Here is a 24,159-nt window from a genome sequence, read left to right on the forward strand (position 1 = left end):
TCCCATCTGCTGGGAACGAACCTGCTGTTTTATGTAGAAGACAGCTCTTTCTTGAACCGATGGTCCCAAACTGGGATGTAAACTCCTGTTACTGGTTATGTGAAACAGTTACTTGCAGAGATGTAAGATGACTTGTACCTGCAGAAAATTCTTGGAAGCCAACAGAGATAAGGCTGGGACTATTTGCCCCATATGCTTGAATGTAAAACTGTACTTAAGTTTAAATCAAATTGTGATGTTAGGGCATTTCTTTGGGCAGGGAGGGGAACAAAATACTGAAGTCCACAAAAATTATTTTCACACAAATGTAGTATTCCACATGTCATCATGTTGAAGAAGTGCACTAGTACTTGCAGCAGCCATGGAATGGTTTGACGGTACGACCAGTACCTCCAAAATCCAGTCTGAATGCTGTTAAAGTTGTATACAAAGACCACAGAGCCCATGGGAGAAGATGGGGAATTGGTGAAATATCCATCACATTCTTTGAGCACGGGAGGTGTAGCAGTGACTGTGGCCTAGGACTTTCCATGGTGGAAGAGACTGTGGGTTTTGGGACTCAGCCAGACCCATGGAAGGGATGTCGTGGCTGGAATAACAACTACAAGGATAAAGGTGAATTAGTAAATGCATCTTGACAGCTCTGCAGTGAGGCTGCGGGTGAAAACCACTGCAGGCCAGGATAGCTGATGGGAGCAGAGTGATGGAGATGTAGTGCAAGGTGTGCTTGGACCTGCATCCTCCATGCAGCGTGGGGGAGGCTGCTGGTACAAGCGACCACTTGGCTCCAGCTGGGCATGATCAGTCCCTTGTCTTCTGAGTCACTAAAAAGTGTCAGCTACATACAGACGCACACAACTGTAAATTTAATTTTGGGGAAGAGAAGGTCCCTAAGTGATAAGATGCTGCAGCTGTCTCTTTCAGAATGATGCCATTAACGACATAAAATACAATGAATCCTTTTGACTTAACAACTGGAAAATAATGGCTGATGTTATATGACCCGCTTAGGGAGCCGCTTTCTCCTCCTCCCATTAATGCATTACCAAGTAGGAACAGGCACACGGTGCCTGGCCTTGCAGTTGCTGCTAGTTAACTGTAAAGCTGCTGAGCTGAAGGTGGGTGTGGGACCAAAGGCTGCAGAGATGTGGAATGAGCAAGGAGTCGGCAGGAGCAGAGGGATGTCCCTTCTGGGCATGTCGTGCAGCAGATCTCAGCCACAGGGTCCCAGCACACTCTTGCTGCTATGTTTATTGATGGATGTGGATGTTGCATGTGCTTGGAGGGTGGTGGTGTGGAACAGAAATACGGAATATCTCCTTCAGCTTGGCCCTCCTGAGTGAGAACTGAGGGTTAGGTGAATACATTGTGAACAAGTTCCCACAGAAAAATGTGTAAGAAGGTTTTGCTTTCTTGCCATCTCCTGCAAGAGAAGTAGGGTATCTTCGTGCTCTGGGAGAGCCCTAGAAAGAAGGTGGGTAAGATCTGAGGTGGAACTAGGCAAAAGGATCAAGGGAAGGAACATGGAACCTTCTCCAGGCCACAGAATCAGAGGGATTTTGGCATGGGGGAAATAGAGTAGATCATGGGATGCCTGGAACTGGGCAGTGGTACCTTTGGGTACCACCTGGGAATGGCATCCGTGCAAAACTTGGTCTTTGAATAGCCCTACCCTGGACCCAAAAGCCATGAAGTGAGAAGTTTTCTCTCTCCTCTTTCTCACATGATCTTGATCGTAGCTGGCCCAGGATTAGTGGTCTGACTGGCTGCTGTGCTGGCAGTGAAGGACTGTGCTGAATGGCTGGAAGGGCTTTTGGGGGCCAGCAATTAGGTCAGTGTGGAGCCACATCTGATCTGTGTGGTAATCCCAGGGCTTTGCAGATGTGGCTTTGTCTCCAATGCAGAAATGAATGAAGGTTTGGTTCGCCCACACTGCTGTCACAAGACTGCTGTGACAGCAAATGGAGGGGAGGGGGAATTATATAGAAAAATGGTTAAACATCTGCTCCAGGTCAGGCTGCGGCACTGCTCTCTGATTTCAAATCGTCCCTTTTTCAGTTGCAGGAGGGTTTTTTACTTTTTGCAGTTGCCAGCATCTGACTCTGTTTCCTCTGACGAGCAGAGAGCAAGCAGTTGCCCATCTTGCCTCCCCTGCCCAGCCCTTGCTGCAGCCCACATTGGAGAGGACCTAGAAGAGCTCTGGCCCAAGGCGAATATTGCTGTCCCAGACTCTGCCCCCACCTCCTAGAGACAGGCACATTCTCACCCTGCAAGCCCCACCATTGAAGCCTGTCTTTTTGCAACAGGTTTCCTTGAAGGGAAAGGAGAAAAGCAGAGGCAGCGTATAGCTCCTGCCACCCGACAGCACACGTAGCAGCCTTCAGCCCTTGCCCTGATGAGCTGGTGTCTGCGCTTTTGCCTCCTGTTGCTTCTCTCCCTGTCACTTCCCAAGCTGCTGTTGCCCAACGGAGCATTTTTGGGATGTGCTCATCAGGGCTGACAGCACTGAGAGTCTGCCACGTGTAAACTGCCCAGCCTTTCCCGAGGATGCCAGCTCCATGCCCACAGCACAGCTGGGAAACTGAGCCCTGCCGTGACTGGGAGGCTGGATGCTGGGGTGGGCAAACCTGTAGCTCTTACCCTGCGAGGGCACATCTGTCCAGAAGGCTGGAGCTGGGCTAAGCAGGGCCTGGGCAGTCTCAACTTATTCTCCTTTAGTCTCCAGCTGCAGCTGGGGTAGTGTGGTGTGTGTACCTGGGGGCTGTCTGGGCCTTGCTCCGCTTCAGTGTGTGTTTGCTGTAGCTCTCCCCAGCCTGGCTCTGTGCTCCTGCATGCCAGGAACCACACGGGTGCCGAGCTCCTTGCTGTGACCCCGTCCCCAGCACTGAGGGCCTGTCCTCACTCGGCTCCTTGCACACAGGCTTGATGCTTCCGATCACCAGTGTCTCTGTTCCGTCCGCAGGCTCTGATCCAGCTGCCTCCCTACATCTCCCAGTGTGAGGAAGTTCTCCAGTTCTTTGAGACACGACCTGACGACTTGACGCCCCCCAAAGAGTAAGTTGGTTGAGTGGCTGCTACCACCCGTGTGGTGATGAAACACAAACTGCCTTGAACTTTCAGGTGTCCATAAGTCTGATGTTCACCAGTTCCCCCCAGGAGTCACAGATCTGGGACTTGAAGGCTTTCTTGCAGAGGGAACAGGGGCTGTGGAGCTCAAGATGGACACCCCTGCCTTATCAGCCATCTCCTGGCATAGCCTTCTTCAGCAGGGAGGTGGAAACACTTCTCTGGGACCCCGTGAAGTGTCGGTCTCCTTCCAGGCCACTTTCTACTTGCAAATTCTGGTTTCAGAAACATGGTTAGTCTGAAAAGCCTCATTTCACATGGTTACTAACAACCTCTGCCTCATTCAAAAGGCTCTTCCCCTTAGCCATGTCCATGAGCCCTATCCATAACAACGCTCCAAAGTCTTTCCATGCAAAACAAGGAACATTTGCAAGGAATCTCGCGTGCCTTACGCAACTCTGTGTGGTTATAAGTCTTGTGACTATGAGCTACTTTGGCCAGGAGCCACCCATCTCTTACTAATCACAAGCAGCATAAATCTGAGCAGCCGCCTCCATCTCCTGCTATGCTGCTCTCTCTTTTTATGCTCCATGTGACACGATGCACGGCTCTACGAAGGCTGAGCAATGGAGGAGACTTGATTAATTGTGAGAGGAAAGGCAGTAAATTGATTTGACATCATTCTGTATTGGAAGAGTGTGGAGGTAGATAAAGGGATTTTGTTTTTCTCCTCCGAGCTGCAACACTGAGCCTTTCAGGTCTCCAGCTAAGTATTATGCTTGTGTGGAATATGTCTTCTCCCTGGGTTTTTGATTTTTTTCATTCCCTCTCTTAATTCCCCCTTCCCCCCATCCCTGCTTTCCTCCTTTGGCTCCTGTTTCTATTTGCTTGGCCTGTCATCATTCCTTCTGCAGCTCGTGGTCACTTGATGAGATTGGTCTGAGGGCCCCCGGAGCCCATTAACTAATTGCTTGCTGTCGGCTGGTGCTCTCATCCATCCTGCCCTGCTCTTGCTCACCACTTAACCTGCCGCCCCGTCGGTCATCCCTCAGCAAAGGGGCAAGCAAGGGACACAAGGAAAAGAGGAGCTTGCAAGGACATTGGGTGGGGGTTTATCGTGGGGGTTAACAGCTTCTGGGGCTGTTGCGGGGTGTGGGGGTTGCCTGTGCATGTGTCTGAGCCCTGCATGAAAGGGTGCTGAGCTGCTCTGGAAAAGGAGTCAGCTATTGAACTGGCCTGTAGTTGAGGCACCTTCATACACAGTGGGTTAAAGGGCAGCTTCAGCCTTGCGCCCACCTTCCTCATCTTTATTTTGTCTTGTAGACTGAGCCAGAAATCAGAGGGGGTGGGGGCTGTGGCCAGAACAAGGAGCACAACAATTCAGATGGGGAGACCTTTGGGTGCTGAGCTCAGCCCCAGAGCACTCTGCTGCGTCTGAAGCGCTCCTGGCCACCCAGCCAGGCAGTGATCAGTGCCAAGTCCCTCGTTGTCTCCCTGGGTGGGGTTCAAGAGCGAGGTGCCATCCCGAAGTCTGGCCCCAAGTATGTGCTTGTGTTGTGGGGTCCATCCTCGGGTATATCCCACCGTGTCCTGTGGGACTGCGGAGCAGCTCTCGCTGCAAAACTGCCAGGTGTTTGCGAGTGTGTGTGGCCGTCACAGTACTGGATGGGCAAGTGGGTGATGCACCACTGAATCCGGTGGTGGCCATGCTCCCTCCCGCTGCCTGCTCCTCTCCAGGGAGGAGAGGCAAGCTTGCAGCACGCAGAAGGACTTAGCGGGTGACTCTTGTCCATTTGCCTCCAGCAGCAAAATGCTGCAGCATCTCAAGGACATCGCTGTTGTGTTTCCTATCCCAGCCTGAATGCCAGAGGGGTATTTATTAGCTACAATTCAAAATGCTAATTAATAAAAGTCCTTGACTCTCTCCTCTGGAGAGATTGGTGGGAGCCCTTTCCCGAGCCCCAAGTGCTGGCACGCCGCCAGCTTACCAATAACGAGATGAAGGCTGTGATAGACGGCTGGGCTGGATCAGACGTGATAGCGTGTCTGGGGTTTGGCCGGATGTCATCATTCATCCAGCAGATAAATACTTTTCTCCGGGAATTTGAAAGGGAGCCAGGCCACGAACAGAATGATGGAAAAAAAAAAAAAAAAAAAAAGCAGCTTTTTATGCTGGGTGGCTGAGAAGAGGGGATGAGGGAGGGAAAAAGGACTGGTCAGCATGCTCGGTGCCAAACCAAGAAGCCAGTCTTGTGGCATGGTGGCTGGGAGCCTTCCTGCTCCCTGTCCCTTCCCTCGGCTTCCCTGGCTGACACTTCGGGTTGCAGCACGCCCATAGCAGTGGCAGCTGGTGGCATTGAAGGGGACGTGCCTGTGAGTGCTGTTGGGTGCATCCTCTGCTTGCTTTTCTCTTGGGGTGCAGGTAGGATCCACCGAACCCACATCACCCCAGGATGTCAAACCACTGCCAGGGGCTGCAGCTGACCACAGTTCCTGCAGCTCTGATTTAACTGCAAAGGGTGAATTTAGTCCTCCAGTCTGGCAGTGTCTGGGAATGGAAAGAAGAGGTTAGACAGCCCATGCGTCTATCTCTGGGCCCCTGTGGTGCCTGCTTTCCCCAGTGCTGGAGCTCTTCCTGGGCTGAGCCAGGGATCTCCTGCTTTCCTGCAGTGCAGCTCCCTTCAGCATCCCTTGGCTGGTGTTGGAAGCACCAGCAAAGCCAGGTTGATGCTGACACCAGCCCTGCAAGCCGAGTTCTTCAGCCCTCTCACTCCCTCTCCTGCTCTGCGAGCCCCAGCCCTGCCGCTGGTGTACGCAGAGGGAGGTCGAGTGGGCAGGGACTGAGTGGAGAGGGAAAGAGTCAAATGCTGACTTTGTGTGCCTTTGCCATCGCTGCCAGCTGGGCGGTAGGTCACAGCCGACAGCGGGGCTGATGCAGAAGTCTCCAGCAGTTGGCGGGTGGAAGAGGGAGGTGAAGCCCTCCTCCGTCCCCTCAGCACACACCTGCCAACTTTCCAGCATCCTCCTGCCCAGAGCGACCACTTCAAACAGGACAGCAGATTGAGCTTGTGGTGTTTACACTGGCAGTGATGATCAGTGGCTTTTTGTGACGTGGATCCCTGTCCAGCAAGCTCCGGACTGGGATAACTAATTCCACTGCGGAGGGCTACCCCGTGGTGGGTCAGAGTGGGGCTGTAATCCAGAGCGGCTGGTTAAATTTGGGAAGAGGTGACTCCACAGAACTGGGGGGCAAGGGGCAGAAGGAGAAGAGAAATGGTTATGGAAAGAGAAATCCTCCGGGAAGTTAGCAGTCTGTGGAGATGCAGAATTTTTTTCGCTGGTGTTGGATGGAAGCCCGATGAAAACTAGTTTCAAAGAAGAGAAATCATCAAATTCCTGCTCCCTGCATATCTCAGCAGGTCTGACCAGCAGCAGGATGCTCGGCTGCTGGGGTGGGAAGTTGCTGTGTACAACCCCCTTCCATGCTTTTTCAGTTTAAAGCCGTTTTTAGCCGCGGCAGAGTTTCTGGAATAAGGCTGGGGAAATCTGAACGGCTGGGCACAAAGCCACTGCTGAGTCAAGGCATTCAGCTGCTAACTCTCCTTGCCAGCTGAATTTCAGCTCCGCAACGTGCAGGAGCCCAGGTTAACTCTGCAGTGAAGCAAGATCTGAAGTGGTTATTTAATAATTGTCCACAGTGTCCAAGCGGGGCGTGCTGGGGAGGGAGCCGTCCTCGTGCTGCTTCCCAGAGGCTGCAGAGCTGCTGTCCTCGGTAGGAGGTGTCCCTGGCCATGAGAAGCCTCTTTCTTTAAAAGCATCTTTCATTGGTTTTGGTAGGTGAGCATTCCGTCATGTATAAGACACTTAAAATTGTTGTTTGGAACCTTTTAGCTTATGAACCTCGGGTTTCCCCCTCCCCCCGCCCCCAACTCAGTGGGATCACAGGCACCTGTAAAGCAAACTTACTGTACCTCAGTGTGCTTAAAAGATGTCCTTGAGCACCACGCCTCGCTCCCTCTGGGGGCTGTGGATTAACGATTTGAAAGCTACCGGCTGCAGGAGTTCCTGATGTCTTTAAAAGGTGTAAATTCCTCTTCTCTCAAATATCTTCATCATTATACGCTGGGTCTGTCTGAGTCCAGCAGGTCTGCTGCAGAGAGAGGGCAGGGCTGAAAGGCTGCCGTGGGCTCCCTGGCTGCCCACACAGCATGCGGGGCTGGGGCAGGCAGCAGTCCCAGCACCGGGATTCTCTGAAGGCTTTTTAAGGGCTCACGACCTCTACAAGAGCAGATGATAGCAGAGGTGGAGCCCACATCTCAGCAGAGGCTGTGGTGAGTGGGATTCCATCTGCGCCTGTCCTGTCGTTGGAGATCCCAGCTGGGGGCTTGGCCGGTGAGCTTCAGCCGCTACCACCCAAATAGGTGTACTGGGAGCAGTGCTTTCTGCCTGCTGCGTGGGCTGTGGGGTGGTGGGAACCAGAGAAACCCCACATCTGACTTGCCTAGTCTGCAGCCAGATGAGAAACCTCCTCCTGCTACCGCTAAGCAAACATCCTCCAGGAAAGGCATCGTGCACATCACTTGGACTGCTGCTTCCCAGTTTAGCTGATCTTCGAAGCCCTTTGCGTGAAGCGAGAGTGGGTGGCTTTCCCTGACGCCGTCTCAGCCAGCAGCACTGCTGTGGGGCTGTGCTCCGCTTTAGAGGGTGGCCTCTGGGACTTGCTCCTCTCCTGGCAGGAAGGCAGGCCAGGCAGGCGGGTGACCCTCTGGCTGTGATCTCTAAAGCAGGTCCTGCTCACAGCGCTGGGTCCCTGCCCCAGTTTCCCAGCACTCCTGGGTCTTGGTGGCTGCAGCTTCTACTGCCACGGTTTATGGTTATAGACCCCAAATGTTGAAAGTGGAGGGAGGAAGCACTGAGGAGCTATGTTTTCTTTCCACTGATGTCTTGCAGCTCCAGCACTGAGCTGTAGGCAGGCACGGAGCCTCCCTGAGGATTTTGATCCAAGGTGCTGACCTGTGGACCTGTGCTTTGCTTCTGCCTGCCAGGGAGCATGAGCATGCTCAGGGCCAGGGTCCCTCTATGGTGGCCTGGAGCTCACCTGGCATTTGCCACCAAACAGCAGAAGCTGGAGAGGTTTGTTTGCGGCTTACTGGAGGAGGGCTCCTTTTCTCCTCGCTCCACAAACCTTGTCTGTCAGAGCTCTCTGTTCCCCTGGGACACCAGCAAAATGTCCCTGTCGCTTTGGCTGCTCCGTGGGGCTGCAGCATTGCAGCTCCTCTGTGCAAACACACCCAGGACAAACCCCACTTGAAGCAGGGCTGCTGATGGCTGCCAAAGCCTGGGAAAACTTGTAAAAATTATTTTATTCTTTCCTTTGTATATGTGTGGTTACCCTCTAAGCTCACATCCCCAGCTTGCCTTCCTGCTATTTCTCCCAAAGAGCCCTTGGCTAAAGGCAGGGGATTGTGTAGTGGTTCAGGGCTGGTTCAGCTCTGCTGCTATGGATGTCCCCTTTGCTGGGGTGGAGGACCAAGTGTAGAGGGAGTAACCCCGCTCCTCCCTGCCACGTGCCAGGGGAAGCATCACCAGAAGGAGAAGGTGGAGGGGCAGGACCTGGGTCCAGCACTGCATCCCAGCTGCTGCTGAATCTAAGGGCTGTTCATCCTGGGGGCTGCCCGCGCCATCCGGGTTGGAAGGTGTGTGATTATAAGCCAGGACCTGACCTGGTGAGGAAAGTGTATGCTGCTAACGAGGCTATGCCTGCAGCAACTTCAGCAGCTTGTCGTTACTCTATTAGTCCCAAAGCCCCGCGGATGTGCAGTGAGGTGGGGGTGGCACTGGCAGTCGCAGTAATTGATTGCTTCCCGCATGCAGACTGACAGGGACGCCAGGCAGGCACCAGCCCCAATAAATCAGAGAAGGGAGAACTGGGCTGAAATGAGACTCGGGGCTGATGTGATCTGATGCGCCAGCTTGCCTCCCGTAGGGGCTGGCTGAAAGGTCCTGCTTAGGGCCGCGGTGCTGGCAGCCATTGGCAGCTAAAAGATTTGTGTTCGGTCCAGAGAAGAGGATGCTGGACAGAAGCGTGTTTCCATCATTAAAACAGGGAGTAAATCTGCTCCTTTCCCTTGTTTCCATAAACTGGAAGTGCAGACTGGTAGCCAGCATCTTCCAGAAGCAAGTCTTGTCTCTTCACGCTTTCCTGTAGCTTTTTGTGTGCTTACCTTTCCTCGTATCTGCGCTGTGCTAGGGGCAAAAGTTTTCATTGTCACCCTGGTGTGGTGTTTGGGGGATAATAGGGACATAAATTCCTGGGCCAGGTGACAGGGAATTTAATAGAAAAAGAGGAGGCTCAGGTCCCTGCTCCAAGATGGAGTGGCTGCCCCACCTAGGAAGCCATTCTAGGAGCTTTTGCTGGTAAACTAGAGATCCCTGAGTTGATGGATGTCGGTTTGGTTAAGAATGCTTGCTGGCTTGTGGCTTTTGAGCTGTGTCCCACTACCCAGACAAATTATAGCTTGTATAATGAATTGTTTTGCCGTTCTCCTGATGCCTACGTGCAGCTTCACCGTGAGCTTAGGCTAGATCTCAACTCCAAAATAGTGGTCTCCTCCTGAGACTGCTCTCTGCTGAGAACTGCCTTTCCTAGACAACAGCGGACAGAAATATCAGAGGGGTTGAATCCACTCTGCAAAACACTTTGCGCCCATGCAAACCCCTTGCATGGACAGACTACTTGATTTTCTGTGCTAACAGGGTGGCTTTTCCCAGAGGTTCAGCTTGGCTGACTCTCCAGTGGTTAAGCACGGGGATAGCACTGGCACTGCCGCGGGGGGGACAGGGGCTCCATTCAGTGCTCAGTGGAGCATTTGCTAAACATCAGTTCTCCCAAACAAGAGCTCTGTTGTACCCCATTTCTCAGTCTCTCACCTGCATAAACTTTGCTAATATCTCCAAGCTTACAAGATAAACTACCTCCTGATAGCTATTTTGATGGCATTACTGTATTACAGAAGGATTTTTTTTACAGGAGCTAGATGTTTTCCTGCAGGAGATGTTTTCTGGGAGTGCTGACCTCAGATCTGTCTCGTCTTGCACGCTGATTGTGGCTCCTGTGTGGCTGGCTTTGCAGAAGCTGGAGTTGTCTTCCTTGTGCTGGTGCTGCACTGTCCCTCTCCTGCTCTGTGAGCTGGGGCAGTGGGGCAGCAGGGCTGGTGCTGAGGTTCCCAAGCCACATGTCGGGGCACCTGTGTCCCCTGTGAGTCCCACTGCAGGGTGGGCTCTTCTGTGTGGCAACCTCAGAGCCACCTCCCTGGGGCACACAGCAGCCTGCCTAGCCTAGCAGCCACCAAACATGACAGTTTTCAACTCTTAGAAAAGAGTTTAAAATTAAGCAAGCTTGTAACACCTCTTCTTTAAACACTGTTCTGGCCTTCAGGGTTTTCCAGGTTTTATAATTACTGGCTTTTGATCAACATTTCTTGCCTGAGTTATGCCCCTGTAAGTCCATGAAGGCTTTCAGTGTCCACAGCATCCTGCTTTAAGGAGTTTAACAGCTCACCTACATATTGTTGAAGAACAGCCTGCTTGTGTTTGTTCTTAACCTACCTCCCAAGCGGTTAGCTTTGCCTCTTGCCCTCACCCCAGCCTTTTGCTCCCCATCTCACTCCTTCCCGTCAGTGCATCCAGAGGGATGCTGTCTGATACGCTAAAGAAGATGCTTGAGAAACCTGACTCTCTTTTCCTAAAGAAACGTGTCATGGGGATTATTAATTGATGCTAAGGGTTCTCCACATACAGAAGTTTCCTTTCAGGATTGCACCGGGGGATTATTCAGTTTTTGAAGGATGCTGAACTGAGCCCACCATGAGACTGTCTTGTTTGCTCAGTGTTTTAAGTGAGACTCCAGTCACATGGGAACCCTTGCCTTCAGTGTTCCCAGCAACGAGCTGGGAAGGTCCTGGGAAGCAGCTGGAGAACCGGTGCTGGGTTTTACCACGTGGGAAGTTTTGTGGGGCTGGTTGGTGGCATACAACCACAGCTGTGCATTGGTGCCTTGTAACTGTGCCGTGACTGCCTGGTTCATCTGCACAGCCTGGGTGCTGTGGGAGCGTGCACTAAATGAGTTTCACAGTGGAAGACAGAATGGCCTTTCCTTCTTCTCTTCTTCTGGAGCCACCAGTTTCCAGGAAGCTGTGCACAGGCTCTGCTGCGTGCCTTTCTCTGGTCCACAGGGGATGGAGGAGGAGGAGGAGGAGGAGATGCTGCTGGGAGTTTATTGCTGTTTCCTGTCTTGGCTGAGCTCTTGTCCCTCCAAGGTGGTGGGCAGGGGCTGCTCTTTGTATCTTCAGACCTGCAGCTCTTTGTATCCGTGCCAGGAACAACCCAGCAGCAAAGCGAAATTGCAGCTCCTTCCTTGCCCCCTTGCTCAGATGGAGCAGCCGGTGAAAGGAAACAGGGGGATGAGTTACAGTAATAGGTGTAGCAGATGGCAGGGGAAAAACACCAGTTATTTCCATCAGCGCCCTCCTGTCAGCACGCGGGTGCCATGCCCACCTGCTGATCTCCAGCATGCTCATCTGCTCCTGCTTTGCCTCCCTTCCCCGATGAACCACTGAGCTGAGGCAAATTTAATGGGGCTTATTGATAAACTCTGATTTAGCTCTGTAGTGCAGACTCTGTTTAGAAATGTCTTTGGGATTCTCTGTCCAGTAGATTCCTTCATTGTTCTCTGCACCTGGGACATGGTATTCAGGTCTTTCACAGTCCGTCATCTCTGAACTTAGATAGTCTCCAGTTTCTAGATAACAAATTCCCCATTTGTTTCTAGTACATCTTTGTTGCATTTCATTTAATTAATAACCCCATGGATGAGTACCAGAGGTTTAAGGAGCAAAGGGAAGGAGGGACCATGAGGATAAGGCATTGCAAGCAGAATGCATTGCCAGGATGGGTGGGCAGTCTTCGAAGGCAGCCAAGTCCCTGCATCACCCCATCACTCTAGGGGAATAAAATGTCTGCAGTAATTATGGTCTGAAAATGCAGATAAGCTTGAAAGAGAACAAAGCATAGCCCTGCTCTGGCTGGCTTTCTTGTGGAGCATGGGGGGATTCCTTTGCTTGGCCTGAAAACAAAAGGGAGGGAAGGGGAAAAGTTGTTTTGCCGGTGGACTTCATAAGCAGATGAAGGGGCTCCTGGGGTCCATCTGAGCTGGTCCAGCTGCCTTTCCAAGCAGTAGCCAGGCAGCTCAAAGCCTTAGGAGTGTCCCCTTAGCACCAGGTGACTGTTTCCCTCTTTGGAAGCTCCAGTGACTGTTCTGTGCTTGTTACTCTTCCTGGAAGTAACAAGGATTGATGCATGTCTCCTGGTACCAGAATATTTCATCCTGGCCAGATGGGCTTGATCCATCACACCTGCGAGCCTGAGGGGTGGGGAGAACAGTCTCCTCCGTAAGTGAACAGGGAGCAGGTTGCCGTCACGCCACGCTACAGCAGTTTTCAAGGCCACAGTGGTAAATTATACATAATGTTGAGAGCTCTTTTGTAGCAACATGGGCCACTGTGGTCAGGCTGGTGACAGGCTGGTTGGGTGTCTTGGTTTGTTACCCATGGTTTTTTGCGGCTTTTCTGGACCCATATTTTCCTTGATTTGGTGTTTATTTTTAAGTTGTAAAATGCCCCAGATTTCATTGACCCTGAAGAGAATTGTGCTTGTGCCCTGGGTTTGAGACTGTTCAGCAACCGTGTTTCTTGGCAACGTTCAAATAAGAGAAGGGACCCAGGTCCTGTGGTTTCTGACCCATCCCATCGGTGGTGTGGCTAGCACTGGCCATAGTAAGAGGACTTGGGCTGAAGCTACCTCATTGCCTCCTCATAACTACCAATGACTCCTGCTTGCTGTGTCCTGGAGGCAATTCTGCTGCTGCACAACCCTGGTGTTCATTCTTTCTGCAGCACTTTAATGACTTGTCCTGGTTTGGAGTGTAATGTTCGCCCCTTCCACAACTGCTCCCCATCCTTGTCCCCAAGAGAGGCATGGGACAAGGAGGAACTTCAGTATTTCCCTTTTTGTCTATCTTCCGACTGGTGCCCGCTTCTGTGGGAGTTGTGGTCTGTACTGGGAGCAGCTTTGGGGGTTTGGGCTTCCCCAGCTCCTGACTGTGCTGCCAGATCATCCCAATCCACCCGCCTTTGCCAAGTGACATGGTGGGAGTTGTGGCTGTCAGACCAAGCCACCAAGGAGGCCAGGCCAGCAACCGAGCCTCACCGTGGGAAAGACTGAAGTATTAAATTACTAAATGAAGGGAGGGGAGAAACGGACTGTTTGCAAGGCGGGTGATGCCCCATGTCACCCATGGAGACATTAGCTGGTTTGAGGGAGGTCAGCGGCCTTGCCAGGGCCAGCACTGCTGTGCTTTCCTGGGTGGATTTGTCACTTGGCCGACAACCCAGCTGGCCCCGTCTCTCTGCTGACACTCTTTCTTTTCTTTTTCAGGGAGCCCATTGGAAAGAAGAGGTCTGGTAAGGACTCCTTTCTTCTCTGCTGGTTCCACCAACTCCTCCTTTCACTCACTGTGGTCTCCTGGAGCAGGGCGAGAGCCTGGCCCCATGGCGAGCCAAACCCCTGCTGTGCTCCCCCGTGGGGCTCCCTGACATGGCATGCCCCCTCCATCCACCCAGGATTTCACTGCAGCCTCCAAGTCCCATTCCCGTGTCCCCTGTGCCTCCCGTGGTGCTCCCACGGCGCTGGCCTCCCCATTCACTCATTCATCGACTTGTTGCCACTTGAGTTCATTTCCCTCCCCACCTCATGCCTTGTCTCCCGTTGTTTGTTCCTCCATCAGGGTTTATCCAGAGAACGGCCTCTTTCCTGCAGAGAGGTAGTAACAGCTGCTCACTACCCGGCCCTTGCTCTTGCTTTGCCTTTCACCGGGGGGACACCTGCTCGGGCTGGGCGGGCAAGCCCCTTGCAAGAAGCTGTCACGTCCCCCGTAGCTTTCTGTGGTGGCTGGTGAACATGGGGCGGTAGTGGAGAGGAGGTGCGGCGGGCTGGGACTGGCGCTTGGCTGGCGATGCAGCTCCACGTGCAGGGGCTGTGTCACTGTGGTCTTGGTCTCGGGTGAAGGGCAGGGCTTGGGCTGCAGCCAGGAGGATGGGGAGACAAAAATTCCCAAGTCTGGAGGAGGGTCTGAGCTGTGTCGTGGTCAGCGTGAGGCTGAAAGTCTCCTGATGCAGCAGTGCGTTCTGCTTTGTGGTTGCGCTGGCTGGGAGCCTTTGGGTTGACTGTTGTGTCTGGGATGCTCTACCCCTGCTCCTCAAGAGAGGGCAACATCTCTAAAAGACCTCCTAGTTGGTGTGTTTTATGGGTTATCTGAGCTTCTCAGAAAGAGGAGGAGGTAAGTAAGAGGAGGGGAAGAGCCTTCAGTCTGTGGATTGAGGAGGGCATCTTTTGGCTACTGGAGTTGCAGAAGTTATAAAAATAGCACAGCGGTCTTTGGGAAGGAAGGTCTGAGCCTTGGCTGGATGGAGATTCTGCTGAAATAGGTTGTGGAAAGGGCTTTGGCCAGAGAGTTGGCACTGCCATGAGCTTCATAAGCAAATACACTTGCAGGTGAGTGGGTTCCTCTTGGAGGAGGGAGAAAAAGGGTACAGGGGAGACTCAAAGATGTGATTCCAATTTCTTTCCCACTGGAGCGTGTCATCCCTCCCTCAGGAGCCGATGGTGTCCCAGCATCTTAACTGAAACTAGCTGTAGAATGCATATGGAAAGCTCGGGTGATGTCTGCTGGAACGGTGGCTCCTGGTTTTGGTCTGGTCTCATGGACAGGTCATAAGAGGGTGCTCTCCTGATTGATAAGCAGGGGTTTACCAGTAAGGTTAAAACCTGTGGACAACATTTTCTCCTCAAGGTCTGACTGCTGCAGGTGTGTCTGTCAAAGCTGGACCTTGGTAAGGTCATTTTATAGCTCTCGTGAGCCATTTGCAAGTGCAGACTGCGGGTTTTGTACTAGCTTTCTTGTGCTGAGCGGTGGGTCTTCAGCTAGCTTTGGAGGCAGAGAGAAGCATCTGGCTGTGGGCAGGGACAAAACTGCAGGTTTTTTTTCCTTCGCCTCTCTTTTGATAAAACAGAGGTAAAATAAAGATACAATCTCCTTCATCTTGAAAACTTCTTTTGTGTGCTGGCTCAGCAGGAACACTTGGTGAGTCAGGGAAGGGTGTTACGTTTCCCTATGAGATCAGTGTGTGTTTAGATCACTTTGAATCCAGTCCACTTACAACAGATGAGAGACAAGAAGGCCTCTCTGGGGTTGAGAAGAAGAGGAAGAATATTTCTGACGCATAACTTAGTTTTTTGAGGGCAGTGTTCGATTTAAGGATGCTGGCTCTTAGAGAAGCAGGAGCTTTCCTCCTGCTTGCGTACACAGCTTCGTCCTGCCTTCCCACTGCAGGCTATGGGCAGCTTCACTCTGCCATCCTGTTGGCGTGGCCGGTTTCTTAAGTGACCCCAGGATGTTGCTGAGGTCGAAGAGAAAACACTGTTTTGAAATGGGATTTAAGCAAACTCTGGGATGCGAAGGGGGTTAAAGTGCTGCCTGCCTTCAGCCTCCTGCGGTGACCGAGACACTCGAGTGAAGTTTGCTGTTGTGAGGAGGGCCCAGTGTAAGTGAGCGCTGGAAATAAAATCTGCTTCCTCTGCTTAGTTTTCTTACCAGTATTTGTAATCCCACATGTCTGCGAGCCTTAGGCATGGGCCCAGGCTCCATACAGCCTGCAGCTCGCCGGCAGGTGGGTTGTTCCCCAGACTCTGGGACTCTGAAGACTGACTTGGCCACTGATTTAGGTATGTCTAGAAGCAGTTGTTCTGTCAGTCCCCCAGACCGTTTTGGATATTTCTATTATCTCTTCCTCTTGCAGTTCAACAGAAAGCATAGGTGGAGAGTCACGGGCTCATTGCAGCACTGAGTTAGCGCGGAAGAAGCTGAAACTGTCTCCAGAGTTTATATTTGGGTGGAGCAGCCCAAGGAGGCTAGGAGGGAGCTCGAATATCCCCGTCAGTTTTATTTCTGATGCTCTTTTGCATGGCCGTGATTTTTTTGCTGTGCTATGTAATGTGCCTGCAGTGGCGTAGAGACCCCAAACCACAGTATTCAGTACAGTGAGAGACAGGGGAGACAGCTCTCATATCACACAGCAGCCACAGGGGGACCTTTGCAAGCGGTATTTCCATGTGATTATTTTCCAGTTCTGGAAAAATCCCTGGGGAGATGGGAGGGGTTTCAAAGAGTGCAGTGCAGCATCTAGTGCCCGTTTCATGTGAGAGAAGGAAGAAAATCACTTTTGCAGTACTGATCTTTACAAAATCATCAGGTCTGGGAAAAGAGGGGCTGTCCTGAGAGCACTGGGTCTGATTAGCACGGGCCACAAAACTGGAGGAAGAAACTTCATCCAAAGTATGACATTTTTGGAAGATGCATTAGGCAAAGACTGGAGTGTACAACAAGGGCAGGCTTCAAAAACAAATACCTGTGCCCCCTTATTTCAGTTCTGAGCTCTATGTTTCAATCTGAAGGCACCGATGTCCAAGCCCCATAAGAAAGTTCTCGCTTTTGGCACTGATACTGCGACGCCAGAAGTTGGAAAGGCTGGAAATGTTGCAAGCGACCCCATATCTGTGACTTTTCCTACTGGTTTTGTACATCTCAACACTGGGTGAGTGGCCAAGTTCCCGCTCAAGCAAAAGCTGCAAAGATTGATGGACTGACCCATATGTGATATGTCTTGAGAGCAGGGTCACGGTGCTGAGCAGTCCTTGGGCTGGCAGCTGGGATGAGCACTGCCTTGGGGCAGCTTCTGCCTGGCCCTGTCTGCAGAGCTGAGTGCATCTCCCCAACGACCTTCCTGCATCCACGGCAAGCATCATCTCTGCAAGTTCAGTCCAAGGACCTCAGTGGTCTCTTGACTCGATGCCCATCCCTTCTCTAAGCCACGGTTTGTCTCAGCTCACAGGTGAGGGGTGTTCCGGATATACAGTCTGTGCTCCTGCCTACAGCTGTCTGCAGAACTCACTCTTTTGTGGGCTCTGGACTGTACTGATGCTTCCTCCCCTCCACAGCTGCAGAGCTTTGGTACTGTGTCTCATCTTAGATGGTAAGGTTTACACCATTGCTATTTTTAAGACCTAAGTCTGCCCATACATAGGATGTTTTGTTGTTCAGTGTGTGTTTTTGTGGTTAAGGACGATTATGCCGGGTGAAGATGCTCCTGAAATTAACTCCTACTTCTTCCTCCAAGCTCAGTTTACCACTTCTGTTGTTGGTTTAATAGGTACATTGGAGGATCCAGAATTGCCTGTTGAATCTACAAATAGCCTCAGAGCAATGGCTGTAATTATAGTGAGGGAGGCAGAAAGGAGAGTACTTCTCTCTTCCTATAGCTGTTGTTGTTCTCTTGGGGGCTGGGTAGATCCCTGATCGCTTTAAGCACAAACCTTTAATTGAGCTAGTAGAACAGGTAGCCCTAGCATCCCCCATTCACTTTAGAGCGCTATTTTTAATCCTGTCTGGTGCCCCACCTCTGGGTTTTGGCGTGGAGGAAGCTTTCATTAGTGGTAACAGATCCTCTGCGCTTGGCCAGCTCACCTGGAGCTCTGCAGGGTGCTGTTTATAGCAGAGTAACACGGACAATTTGCCTCCTCTTCTCTTAAATAAGACTGTCCTGAAGATACATTGTTCATTTACGTCTTCTTGTGGTCTTTCTTTCTCAGAACCAGTTTGAGAGCTTGTGACCTTGTGCACAGGAGAACTTCTCTGTGAGGCAGCAGAACTTCCTAGGATTGCTGAAGGACCTGCTAGGTCTTATCCGTCTCTACTCATACCCTTTCAGGATGAGTATGCCACCCTAGGTTTCCTCTGGGGGAATCTATGCCCTGCCATAGGATCCTCCACAGGAAAGATGTTTTGTCAGGCTGAGACCTCTTGTGTTGGGCGAGCCACTGGAGCCTTTTGCGGTGTAGGTGCACTTGCCCATAGAAACTTGTTCCTGGTAACAGTCTGAATTTTTTTGCCACATTTCACCTAACTGTCCCAAGGCACTACCACTCTCTGTGTAGTTTCACACCCTCGAGAGACTGGGAGGTGATTGTCCCATGTATCTGCCGTGTCGTAGCAGCTGGAGGGCTGGGCCAGATGTGATTTCTGCCCCAGCCCAAAACTTGAGGCTCCCTGCTCAGAGTACATGCACAGCCCCTGTAAATATGGCTTAACACTCCTGATCAGGGGTGTGATTCTTTTGTATCACTCATGCTATAGTAATTAACACTCTCCTATTTCCAAAGCACTTGGCAAATATTAATTAATTCTTACTGCAGCTGGGGAGAACAGGGTAATGTAATTGTGTCTTCATCTGACAGGTTGTGAAGCTGCAAGGAAAAGAGTTGGACAGGGGGCCAGAGCCAGGGCTGGGGGTGGAGGGGAGGCACGGGCAGGATTTTCTGACACCTTTTTCCTTCTTGGATGTTTTTGGAGGCAGATGAGCAAGTGCTGCTGGTGCTGGGGGTAACCGAACGCCTTGCGGCTGGTGATGGGAGGCTGAGCCCAGGCAAACGCCTGGCTCGGTGGTGCTGAGCGAGCTGGGCTCAGCACTGAGTACCCGCAGCGCTTGCTCGCGTGAGCCTGCAAAGCCCTGGCTCACTTCACGGTCTCCCCCGCACACAGCAAGCCCCTGTGCACGTGCGGGAAGAGGGTCGCTTTGCTGGGCGTACAGGGATGTGCTTGGGGCCACGTTCCTAAAGCAGTGACAGGTGCGAGTGGAAGCCCCTGTCGCAGTGCCCCATAGCAAGCCACGCCAAGCAGGGCGTGCATCTGTACCCAGGGCACTCTCCTGAAGGAAAACGTGCCTGCAAAATACAAGCCAGCCTTGCGGTGCTGTGCCCAGCCGCTGTCCCCTGGCAGAGCAGGGGCTGGTGACATGCCCGGCTGTCCCCTGGCCTTAGCCCACAGTGCCACCTGCAGCCTGCCCAGCCCTGTGCCACCAGCGCCCGGCCACCCCGGCCCTCCCCCGGGTGTCAGGCCTCTTTCTGGCCAAAGGAGAGCTTTCGTCTGCTCCTCCTTGGGGTATATTTTTCTTTTCTGACATGAAATTGGGATCTCCAGCAGGAGGAGCGGAGCAGAGTTAGTGGAGCAAATAGCAGAGAGAGCAAACGGCACTGGTGACTTGTGAGGAGGGGCTGGAATACCTGCGGGCACCCCCCTGATGGCAGGGGGATGCTGCTCTGTCCTGCAAACACCCCTCCACCTGGGTGTCCAAGCTCTTTAGCCAGGACCAGCAAACCCACTGCAGGTTGTGTGTATTGAGTTGCTGCCTGAGCTGGTCTGTGCCTTGGGGTAGCTGATGGCAGTGCACAGGAGAGCCCCTCGCTCCCCCACAGCAGGGACCAGGTGTGCATCTGCGGTGGTGCTGGGGTTGCTTGGTCGGCTCTGTGAGCAGGAAGGTGGGTAGCAAGTGAAAGGTCTCACCTGGCTGTACCCATCTCACCTGGCTGCTGGTTTGGTCTCTCTCCTCCTCACTCTGCCCGAGTCTCTGGCTCACGTCTTTCACGCTGGGGTCCCCAGGGTGTCCTGGAGCTGTTCGCAGGCCAGCAGGTGCTTGGGAGTGGTGGCCCGTGCTCTTGGGAGCTGGTGCTGACCCTGGCACATGGGTCGGTTCTTGTCCCCACTGTGCAGGAGCTGACTCTGCGTCGGTCGACCCCTTGGTGCTGGAGCAGTATGTCGTGGTGGCGGACTACCAGAAGCAGGAGAGCTCCGAGATCAGCTTGTGCGTGGGCCAGTTGGTGGATATCATTGAGAAGAACGAATCAGGTACCGAGAGTTTGGCTTGGCAGAGGGCTTCAGGTCTACTCTGCGTTACAGAGCAGGGCAGGAATAGCAATCCTGTATTGTCAGTGTTTTCCTAATAGGACCTTAAGCAAAGCAACCTCTAGGCACCTCACAGGGATGCCCTTGGATGTTATGCTGAGGTGGGATGTGGAGGAAGCAGCGTCAGTCTGCAGGCTGTCTGTATGAGCGTGGACAAGACTTCAGGACTGTCTCTAAAGGAAGGGTCTGATTACCCGTGTGCTGAGCGCCAGGCGCCGTCCATCTTTTACACTCTTCACTTTATGCTTCTTCATGCTGAAAAACTTGGCTGATGGGTCCCGAGGACAAAAGCCAAGCTTTTCGGAGGTGGCAAGCTTGTTTTATTGACAGAGAGGGACACTCTCATGGTGCCCATGAAAGCCCCCATTGTACATTCACGATTCCTGCATCCGAACACAATGAAGCACCCGGCTGTGGAGCAGAGCAGGCAGCCGAGATATTCACTTGCTTCAAAACTTAAACTTGCTCTTAATGTTTGCCAAAGGATCGAGTCATGTCATGGGCCCAGCTTCTGCAGTTTGTTGAAAAGCAGAATTTATTCCCTGAAGTTAAAAGAAGTTGCTTAGCTGGGGGGTTGAAGACCAGTAGTGAAAATAGATTTTTAAATTCTGGAAAGCTGGTCCTCAGAGGATTAGTTGCACCAGGGGCTATGTTTGAGAATGAGGAGAGTAAAAGCAACCCCGAAGGAAGCGAAACCTATTAGCACAGCCAATTCAAAAGCTATGGCAAATAATTTATTTATCAAATGTCAGCCCTGGTTTTCCCTTCCATGCAGGTAGCTGCTGATTCCCTCCCTGACAGCCTAGTTGTCTTTCTAAATGGCTCTCCAGTGAGGTTCTGAGGATAATGCTCTGTCTTTATTTCCCCACCCCCCCAAAGACAGAAATAGCTTGTGCTTTAATAACTGAGGATCATGCATTTATTTTGATTGGACACCCAGGGTGGCCCAGAATTGCTTGTGGCCGCTATGGAGCTGGCTAGCTTTCCGCTGGGAGAGCTCATGTTTTAATCCTGCATTTACTCTTAGCTTTTAAAATTCGCTGTTTCCACAAATGTAAAGAAGGCGAGAACGCAGCAGGAGTCAGCTATTGATTTGCAGACAGTGTATTCATCTCTGCTAATTAGCCTGGGCTTCCTGACCCAGACTAAGGGAAAATGAACTATGAAGGGATAAAAAAAGGAAAACAAACATGGTGGCTGGAGCCGTTCAGCTCTCAGAGCCTCTCCCGTTTTTCATGTAGGGGGAACTGTACATTTAGATATCATTCAGGTGTGATTCTCCGCGCTGCTGTCCGCGCTCCCTTTCAGATAGCGCTTGGCTTTGTTGCTTTGGGGTCACCCCAGCTTCCTCTCTAGGCAGCAAGGAGGGGAAAAGCCCCCCAGATTTATGGTTTGGAGGGAGGCTTTGGCTGGTGGAAGCCCTTGGCTGAGCCACCTGCTGGTTTTTTTTCTCAGGCTGGTGGTTTGTGAGCACATCAGAGGAGCAAGGCTGGGTGCCAGCGACCTGCCTGGAGGCTCAGGATGGCGTCCAGGATGAGTTCTCAATGCAGCCCGATGAAGGTAAGAGGCTGCTGGAGACACCTGTCCCAGCTTCTTCCTGCTGGACTGCACTGAGCTGCTGGCAGGACCGCACAGCCCTCCCTGAGTTAGGCAGGGCACAAGCCCAGGGAAGGACAAACCCACCCGTGCTGTTCAGTCATGTCTGTCTGCAATGGTCCTGCTTGCCCAGTGCCCTGCTCCAGCGCTGCAGCTGGCGGTGTAACTGCTGGCCTTTCTGCTCCCCCACAGAGGGGCTGAAGGTGCCACCTCCAGGGAATGCTCAGTTCTGCCATCCCAGTGCCTCCTTTAGGCCCCAGGCAGCTGTTTTACCTGCACTGGAGGAGGAGCAAAGCTCAAGTCCTAGGGCAAGTCATGTGTTTTCTAAATCCGTGCAAAATGAAAGAGCACGCATGAGTTCCCGTTACGAGAAATGCAAGGTTGCAACCTCTGCTTAGAGCAAATCTGAAGCACCCCTGGAGGACACATCCTCCCTTTGACCACTGTATGCTCAAAGCAGTGCTGTTGCTGGCTCGGCCCCTCTGGGGAGATGGAGGTGGGAGGGGGGCTCAGACCAGGGAGGGTCCCCGGAGGGCTCCAGGTGAGTACAGTCTGTGCCCCTCGCTGGTGTCAGCCCTGTCTCCTCTTGGACCTGAAGTGCCACCTCCTTACATCCTTTCTTGTCCTTCTCCTGCTTCCCCAACATGCTCTTCCCAGTCCCATGGAGATACTGGTCTCTGCCCAGGCACGTTGGCCGCCGTCGGACTCTTGGGGACTTATACACCAGTGGATGGGGTCAAGGTGGACTTCATAGAGACTTGTTTGGCTGCCCATGTTTTGTGCTTGGAGCCTTGTCTGCATGTCTACTTTGCATGTGGTGAACCATGCTTGTGTCAGGCCTCAGTGTGTGCCATACGTGCTCCTTCACCATCCCTTAGGGCCGCTCATGTCCACACTCTTCCCTCTCGTCAGCTGTTCCTTCTTACTTTTTGAGGCTTGTTTTGGGTACAGAAGCTGGAGTTTCTGCTTTCCCCTGACACATGTATACAGACTTCTTGCAACTGCTGCCTTAGTTCCTGTAAGAGTAACTCCCCTGAGCCATGGCCCTGGGGTTGGTGCCTCAGATGGGGTCAGCAGGAGAAAGAGCCAGCTTGGTTTTGCTGGATGTGACAGGACATTTTCTCCTTTGACTCATTTGCATGAAGGGGGTGGGAAATCGGGCCCTTGAGGGGCTGTGCTCCTCCAAGAAGATAAATCCAGGAAACCTGCGTGGTAGGGATGTATGAATGTCCAGAGGTGTGGGGTTTGGACATAGATTTTTCCTAAAATGGCTTTCACCTTACTGTGGCACTGCTTAAGCACAGGCAATTGCTTTCCTGGATTTCTTCCAGAGGAGACAGGACAAGGTGAGGCAGAGGGGTGGATGGATGGATCTGTTTTGTCCAACATGTTGTCCGCATGGCTGTTAGGATGTTTCCCTTCCACTTGAAGGGAAGAGCATCCATGTCCCTGCTTACAGTCATTTGGTCTAGTGGACAGGACGTCAGACTCTTCTCCAGGCTCACCATGTGGTTTTGACCAATGTCTTGGAGGGACTCAGCTGTGCGTGAGAGCACGTCTGTATGTGTGGGGTTACTCCCTGACTGCCTGTGGGATTTGTCTCCCTGTATAGAGGACAGTTCTTCAGAGGCTCAGAGAAAGAAATTTGAACTGAAAAGGATCCATCAAAGAGCTTCTGTGGAGAGCAGGTGAAAGGAGAGCTGTCATATAACAGATAGTCTCTGGTCCTAAGGGAGATGAGGAACTGGTTTAGACAACTTCTCCTTCAGCCAACTAGCTCACCAAAGTTTACATTTCAAAATGCAGCTGCGTTTGTTTTGAAATACATTTCACTGGCATTTCTCTTCTGAATGGTTGTGTATCTCTGTGTGTTTGCACCTGTATTACAAGAACTATCATTTGTATAAAGCTATTGTTCAACTGAGTCCAGGTTTCCATAAAACAATATCTCTGTGAAACTGCACTTTCTTTCTGACAGAGGAGAAGTACACTGTTATTTACCCATATACTGCACGAGACCAGGATGAAATGAACCTGGACAAAGGGGCTGTGGTGGAGGTGATCCAGAAGAACCTGGAGGGCTGGTGGAAAATCAGGTACTGTCCCTACCTCTTGCTCTTCCCTGACACACAGCTGGGGGCTGTGCAAAGCAGAGACCCAATGTGCATGGGATGTACAGTCCGAAGGCAAGTCTAGGGTACTGGGAACGGCAGATTACCAGAACTCGTCTCTCTCTGTCCCATCAAACCAAGGCTAGGGGACACTCAGGCCTTCAGCCAAGCGTAGCTGTGGTTGAACATCTTTAAAATCCCCCGATTTCCTGTGTGGGGAGGTGGACTGCGTCATGGCATCACATGCCCCAGCAGTGCAAAGGAACCAGTATGAGAGCATTAGTGTTACGTTGTGCTGCTGATAGGAAAACCAGCAAGTGTCCCAGAGGCAGGCTGGATCCTCTGGCTGTGTTAGGAGGCTCCTGCAGAGAAGAGCCATTGTCCGGGCCAGGTCTGCTGTGTGCAGGGTGTGCCAAAGACTCCAGGTCATCCTGAGCTGATACTTGTTTTCTGCTGGAAGCTCATTTTCTCTTT

General features: G+C 52.1%; 1 protein-coding gene across 2 annotated transcripts in view; it reads left to right on the top strand.

Moving 5' to 3' along the window:
• Window positions 1-24,159, top strand: part of SH3PXD2B (SH3 and PX domains 2B) — a 78,028-nt gene that overhangs the window by 45,825 nt on the left and 8,044 nt on the right. Inside the window, exons 5-10 of one of the 2 annotated variants that reach the window (XM_055718447.1) lie at window positions 2,963-3,054; window positions 13,561-13,586; window positions 13,910-13,945; window positions 19,787-19,921; window positions 21,434-21,538; window positions 23,553-23,670. In XM_055718447.1, coding sequence (XP_055574422.1) covers window positions 2,963-3,054; window positions 13,561-13,586; window positions 13,910-13,945; window positions 19,787-19,921; window positions 21,434-21,538; window positions 23,553-23,670 — 512 coding nt within the window. The remainder of the gene's footprint in view (window positions 1-2,962; window positions 3,055-13,560; window positions 13,587-13,909; window positions 13,946-19,786; window positions 19,922-21,433; window positions 21,539-23,552; window positions 23,671-24,159) is intronic. The other variant, XM_055718449.1, reaches the window with a different exon arrangement.

The sequence above is a fragment of the Falco cherrug genome, chromosome 8, assembly GCF_023634085.1.
Source record: "Falco cherrug isolate bFalChe1 chromosome 8, bFalChe1.pri, whole genome shotgun sequence".
Lineage (NCBI taxonomy): Eukaryota > Metazoa > Chordata > Aves > Falconiformes > Falconidae > Falco > Falco cherrug.